At 42.2% G+C, this 7,017-nt stretch overlaps 1 protein-coding gene across 1 annotated transcript; it reads left to right on the top strand.

Moving 5' to 3' along the window:
- The first annotated feature begins 1,662 nt into the window (after window positions 1–1,662).
- ttpal (tocopherol (alpha) transfer protein-like) lies at window positions 1,663–6,601 on the top strand. The gene is made up of 7 exons (XM_086123027.1): window positions 1,663–1,744; window positions 1,853–1,935; window positions 2,034–2,242; window positions 2,586–2,829; window positions 3,403–3,596; window positions 4,047–4,157; window positions 4,977–6,601. Exons 3-7 carry the CDS (start codon window positions 2,051–2,053, stop codon window positions 5,253–5,255), a joined length of 1,020 nt encoding a protein of 339 aa, XP_085979153.1. The 5' UTR covers window positions 1,663–1,744; window positions 1,853–1,935; window positions 2,034–2,050; the 3' UTR covers window positions 5,256–6,601.
- Window positions 6,602–7,017: the final 416 nt, after the last annotated feature.

Genomic DNA, 7,017 nt, shown 5'->3' with positions numbered 1-7,017 from the left:
GTTTGCAGTTGTCTATACTTAAAACACAAGTGTTTACGATACAAACTGAATGAAGAAATTAAGGACAGACCTTGAATAAGATTTTTTTAAGCATGGTGCAATGTGGCAGGGCTATAGGGTCACTGATAACAGATTCCTTTGGACTGATAAACAGCCATACAATTCATTGGACAAATGTAAAAATGAAGAGATGGAGGAGTGAGGTATCTCCCACACACATTTGAGTGATTTAGTTGGCAACTCGGCATGTTCACTCTGGTCCAATATTACTACCACCCCAATAAAGAATATTGAAAATGCAAATAAATTGCCCATGCATAAATCTTTTATCCCTAATAAAGATAATTTCATTTATTGGTATGCATCCAGTGCAGTTGGCTGGCAACCAGTCAAGTGTGGACCCCACCTCTCGCCCATGGCGGCTGGAATAGGCTCCAGCTCACCCATGACTCTAATGAGAATGAGCACTTGAAAATGAATGAATTGAAGAATAATACACAATAATTTATACACCATTCAGGTTGCAATTAGTCCAAAGTCCAAATCATATAGCGCAGGCGTCACCAACCTTTTTTGGAAGTGAATGTGACTTCTTGCCTAGTGAGTGATACAAAGGGCTATCAGGTTAATTTACACTTCAATAACATTTTTTCCCCTCAGCCTTGGATAAAAGACAAGGGTTTGCTTACTAGTGAAATTTTGCCACCCTGAAGAATCGGCAATTAATCATGGTGAAAGGTCTACTCTTTCGTGAAAGTGGGGTGTATTTTTTTATTATTATCTTTTTTTTGCTCTTGTAAATGTAAACACGACTGAGTATAATTGTACCTGAACTCATCATCAACTGCTGTCTGTGATGACTGTCTTGTAAGATTGTCCTCCATCCATTTTCTGTGCCACTTTTCCTCATTAAGATGGCAGTTGTGCTGGAGCCTGTCCCGGATGATTCTTGGTGACAATGGCAGTACAGTATACAGTACAACCTGGACTGGTCACCAGACAATCACAGGGCACATACAAATTTTAAAAAAAAAAACATTGACTTCGGGACTGCTGACAGTTACTTCTCAAGTTTGAAAATACCTTTCAAAATGGTGGTATAAGTTTGTGGCTGCCACTTTTAACTGTACGTCGTCATGGAAAAAAATGTTTATTAGGTTTCATGTTCATTTTAAATGCCAAGGTACGACAGAAGGTATACTTGTATGGACAAATATAATCACAACTTGGAAAAAAACCTTGATGGTAGATGCGTGTATTTGTAGGGGTCAACACGTCTGCTCCAGAGCAAGTCAAATTCTGCCATCTGCAGTACGAACCTGCTCGCTGAAAAAATTACCTCAGCCACACATTGTTTTCAAGAAAAAATATAGTGTAGATAAATGCCACGGTACACACGCATACGAACCGGCACTTAACACGACAAAAAAACTCGTGCAATATGAGAAAATGCCCTAATAGGTTTTTAAAAAGCGAGGGAAACATGTTTATATTTTTTCGTAGATCAAAATGTTGATCTTTATTGCAATGGAGAGGGTGTTTTTGTATCAATGGCGCTTACAAAAAATCTGCGTCAAATGCAGTAAAAAATAAAAAAATAAAAAAACATCGCTTCCGTCTCATGTGATGCACATTAGCCAATGTGAGCGCGTTATTTTCTACCCGGAAATGATTAACTGTGTAGCCGACAGCCCTGGTGTAATTACAGTCACTTTTGCGATCGTTATCGCGAATAACATTGAAGGTGAGTATTTCGATTCACGGATTACCAAACGAATCGCAATTTAAATCACAAGTTCAAGTTCATCCGTTTTGTCTGACATGAGCTTTGCTGCATTGTCTTTATTTTCAGGGTCATGTGAAATCAAATTAGCCATGCAGTCGGTGACGAATGATGCTTTCAACCTGCACCGCCCCGTTCTACTTTGAATAAACGTGAGCAAGATCTTACGTGGTCTGGTTTTATTTGTTTATTTTTACAAGAAGTGTTTGGAATGTACTGTGTGACCGCGTGGTGCTTCCCAATTTAACAGCTTCATCCAGTCAGTCCATGGCTGAGTCTGCCGCTCCACGGTCCAGTCCAGTCAGCCCGTTAGAACACAGCTGGTTCCCGAGCCCCCCACCACCAATTTACACCTGCACCCTGAGCCCCGAGCTGGTGGCCAAGGCACGGGAAGAGCTTCAGGAAAAACCGGAATGGCGTCTACGGGATGTTCAAGCCCTTCGAGATATGATACTAAAGGTATTTTCTGCCTGTATTCAGTCCAGTTTTCAATTTTTAAAAATATATCCGGCACTGCTGTATTGAATTTGCCTGTTTGCCGTTGTACGCGGAGAAGACCGTACTTTATGTGCTTTTCTGTGGTTCTCCACCTTCATCATGTGTCTCGCAAACATGCATTCGAGCTTTATTGAAGATTCGAAATTGTCCTTAGGTATGTGTGGCGACAACTACTGGTATATTTTCACAATTTGCTGCATGTCAAACGAATCGTGGTAGAAATGCGAATGTGTATAGTGTTTACAATCACACCCAGTTTTTTTGTGAGTTGCATTTGTTGTTTTTTTCTGTATGGAATGTGCAGGAGCAGCCCAATCTCAGGACACGGCTGGACGACTCATTCCTCTTGCGCTTCCTGCGGGCCAGGAAGTTTGACTATGACCGAGCCTTACAGCTCTTGCTCAATTACCATGCTGGACGGAAGGCTTGGCCCGAGGTCTTCCATGACCTGAAGCCGTCTTCGGTGAAGCATGTGCTGGACTTGGGCTTTCTCACAGTCCTGCCTCGACCGGACCCGAACGGAAGGTACATCCTCTGTCTTCGGCCAGGTTGGTATCTGCCCTAAGGCGGCCCGCTTTAACTGCTTTGAAAACTTAAACAGGATCAATTAGCACAAATGTATTCATTTATCTTTGTCAACCACCATTGAGGAGGTCATGGGGATTTAAATATCCTGTACTTACACTGGCCACACAACATGAGGGTATGTTTGGCCTTTGCAAAGATAATGATCATCACTATACTATTTCATTATTAGAAACCCTTCTGTGCAGTGTCCACACCCTGCATATTGTAAATACAATAATAAGCACAATTTATGATCTTCTCTGCCTCCAGTCAAAATAACACAATGACATTTTAAGTGTATGTGAAATCTGTACAATTGACCGATAACATTTTAAGAATAGATAGAATTGTTGTGACTGGAGTGGAACCTCGGTTTTCCTGATTAACCTGTTCCAAAAAGTCTGACCACCAAATTGGATGAAAACTGTTACAATATTTCCCATTAAAAATCATGTAACTTCATATATTCAAATGTTCTTCAGATATTAACAAATATTAAATAAAATACATTTAAAAGAGAGTTTAGACTATTTGTGTTGCGTCTCGTCGTATAGGAAAATGGAAAGCAAACGATTACCCGTTTGTTGACAATGTGAGGGCCATGTATCTGACGCTGGAGAAGCTGATCCAGCCAGAGGAGACGCAAGTCAATGGTATCGTTATCTTGGCCGATTATACCGGCGTTGGTATGTCTCAGGCTTCCAATCCGGGTCCTTTTCTCGCCAAAAAGGTCGTGAGCATTCTACAGGTAAAGAAATTTATTATTATTTTTTTTAATACATACATCATGGTTGAAAATGTCAACGCAAGACTTTTGTTTTTCATGAGCGGATCTCAAAAATGACAACCTGTGCAATAATCATACTGTCCAATCAGAATCACCGATACGCCCCACATGTGAGGTGAATGGATTATCTCGGCAAAGGAGAAGTGCTCACCAACATAGATTTGGACAGATTTGTGAACAATGTCAAAGAGAAATAGAGATTTTGTGAACATGGGGTAACGTCTTTGATTTTTGAGGCCAGCTCATGGAAAATGGGAGTAGAAAAACGAAAGCGCTGCGTTTTCCTTTTTGTTCAGTGTTCATCAAGTCATTAGTCACCTTTTTGTTCTAACAGCAGTTGGCTACTTATATTTGCACACAAATCTGTATCGGCTGTGTTTGTCTGAAAAGTGTTTCTTTTGTCATTTACAGGACGGCTTCCCAATCCGAATCAAGGCTGTCAACATTATTAACGAGCCTCGGATTTTCAAAGGCATCTTTGCTGTGATCAAGCCATTCCTGAAGGAGAAGATGGCAGAGAGGGTAGCTAGTCTCTTTCAAATCTCTCACTCCTACCAGACATTATAGGTTGCAACAAAGGACTATTTGGAGAAAGTGCAAGCTGTAGTTTCTTAAAAAACAAAAACAACAACAGCAAAAAACACGTCACATTCATTACCACTATGCTTTGTGAACTCATCAGGTATGCCACAGCAAATTATTAAAGGTAACCCAATTGGTCCGAAAATCATTTGTTTTCAACAAATGGTGTATTTATGTCAGTCTCGCTGTCTCTGTGATATGACAGCCAAAGCAATGAAATGTTCTTCCACGAGATGGTAAAAGTCATAATGAACTTCTATATGTTATTTCAATACTGTACACTGTACATCCCTCCTGTTCTTCACTGACCCATATTGAGAGGTGATTACAATACAATACATGTTGAGTTAATCCTTGAAATACAGCATCTAAAGACACAAGACAGATGTAATTGAACACATATTTTTAGCAAAAACAAAGAGCACAAAGCATGTATACCAGGGGTGCCCAATATGTCGATGTCGATTGAACAAAGGTAGCCTGGGTAGATAGCATGACACAAATGTACCCAGACAGTCATGCGCACACGCACTCAAGGGTGCCTTCCTTGCAAGCTACGGAGATATCATTTGACGTAGAAACTAAACTTTAGGTATAAAAATGTGTGAAGGGTGCTGGACCAAGTAAAAAGAGAAAAATGTCCCATTTCCATACGGAATGGGAGGAGGAGTATTTTTCTACGATGTAATTTTCAAAGTGCGTTTGCGCCGCTCCAATTGTTTGTGATGACCAAGTGGTGTTCTCTGTTTATTTGTACAGTACTTGCTTCACAGCTCAGACCTGCGCTCCCTCCACCGGAACATTCCGTGCTCGGTCCTGCCCGAGGAATACGGCGGCACGGCCGCACATCTGGACATGCGTGCGTGGTCGAGACTGCTGCTGGACTCTGAGGAGGACTTCATAGTGGAGTTTTGCCAGCCCGATCCACTGGAGGGCGCTGTGCCGCCTGAGTCAGCGTCGTTCCAAGGTGGCGATGCTGGCTGCGAGCACGAAGATGCCTTTAGGGGTCTGCGCTCGCAACTTTATTCGTGTTACTGATGAACACTGGACATTCTCCCTTGTGGCGAGACGCCGATTAGTCGGGCAAGTTGCTAATATGACAGATTGTTTTTCTACAAACCATCCAGTTTGTGTATCTTCGCTAGGGTTACAGGTGAGCTAGACCCTATCCCAGCTGATTTGGGCGTCACGAGCACTATTTGGAGTCAGATGGTCAGTGTTGTGTAGTTGGAACTCAGCGTATTTGGTACATCACCAGCTGCAGGCGGCGTGTGGACGTGAGCGTGGCAAAAAATGCTTTCAGGATTTGTCTTATCTAATTGCAGTTTTTTTTCCTGGATGTTTTTCCAAGTCATAGCATAAACAGTTCTCAGTCTGTCTCAAGTCTCATACTCCCACAATGTAGCTGATAAAAGAAAAAAAAGTAGTGTAAAGGATTCATTCAAGCGTTGTCCCATCAGCTCTCTTAGAATATTGTTTCATCATAAAATACGAGCAGAACAGTTTAATTTAAAAATGACCAAAGTATTTCCAAGCAATGAATGAAGTTGTTGGAAACACGTTGGTGTCAAATCAAAACTGTTCTTATATTGCCTTAAAGCAATCGCAGCACACAGTTCTACAAACCAAAGCTATATTCATGTGGACTGTCTTCAAAAGGATTTTGTGTAGTGCAGGGCTCCCCAACCACCGGCCAGTGGGCCATTTGGTACCGCGCCATACATAGAGTGAGAGTGAGCGCAAGCATATATGTTACGTTGACCAGTATCCGTCCATCCATTTTCCGAACCGCTGAATCCTCACTAGGGTTGCGGGGGGTGCTGGAGCCTATCCCAGCCGTCTTCGGGCAGTAGGTGGGGGACACCCTGAACCAGTTGCCAGCCAATCGCAGGGCACATAGAGACGAACAACCATGCGCGCTCACACTCACACCTAGGGACAATTTAGCGTGTTCAATCAGCCTGCCATGCATGTTTTTGGAACGTGGGAGGAAACCGGAGCACCCGGAGAAAACCCACGCAGGCCCGGGGAGAACATGCAAACTCCATACAGGGAGGCCGGAGCTGGGATCGAACCCGGTACCTCTGCACTGTGAAGTCGATGTGCTAACCACTGGACTATTGGGCCGCCCACGTTGACCAGTATGCCTTTTTAATTTTTTTCCGCCCAAGGCCCTTGGTGATCAAATGGGCATATGCGGCGATTGAACATTCAGTTGCGACTTGCCAAATGTTGTGAAGGAACAGTGCCATAATGCTGCATCTGCTTTCCCCAATGCTTTCTTATTGTTTACAGTGCAATCGCGTGGCTTTTATATTTTATGCATGTCTCATGCCGTCAATGATTGCATAGCAGAAAATAGCAGTAAAGTCAAATTCGAATGAGGAAGCCTTCTTGTGTTTTTTTTTTTTTTTTTCTTGGTACAAAGGTGTGAAGAGGATACGAGTTGCCCACACTGGTCTCACGATTCACAATTCCAAGACAGTCAAACACATATTGTAACGGCAGATGTAAAGTAGAAGAAAGCTGACACTACAGTATACAATGGCGCCTTGAGATACAACTTGAATTTGTTCCGTGACCACACCCAAATTATAATCATCTTTCCCCAGTGTTATGAATACAGATGCCAATAATTTATTCCTCCCTTGCCCGAAAAACATATTTGTAATATGTATTTTAATGAGGAAAAACTATAATGTAATTTATAAAAACATACAATCAATTCGTCAGCCATTATGCTGCACCGCTTGCTGTGTGTATGCCTTGGCTACATGCGGCCAGTATATTATTGACATAC

Source organism: Hippocampus guttulatus, chromosome 1 (genome assembly GCF_054856545.1).
Source record: "Hippocampus guttulatus isolate MCC_2025c chromosome 1, RoL_Hgut_1.0, whole genome shotgun sequence".
Classification (NCBI taxonomy): domain Eukaryota; kingdom Metazoa; phylum Chordata; class Actinopteri; order Syngnathiformes; family Syngnathidae; genus Hippocampus; species Hippocampus guttulatus.
The sequence above is the reverse complement of the archived record's forward strand: the minus strand, read 5'-3'. Positions and strand labels throughout refer to the sequence as shown.

What these genes read in the sequence shown, in the direction of transcription:
- ttpal (XM_086123027.1), top strand. Translation starts at nt 2,051, where the DNA reads ATGGCTGAGTCTGCCGCTCCACGGTCCAGTCCAGTCAGCCCGTTAGAA. An exon ending in AGGTCGTGAGCATTCTACAG is followed by an intron (nt 3,597 to 4,046) that starts GTAAAGAAATTT and finishes TGTCATTTACAG; the next exon opens with GACGGCTTCCCAATCCGAAT. An exon ending in AGGAGAAGATGGCAGAGAGG is followed by an intron (nt 4,158 to 4,976) that starts GTAGCTAGTCTC and finishes TTATTTGTACAG; the next exon opens with TACTTGCTTCACAGCTCAGA.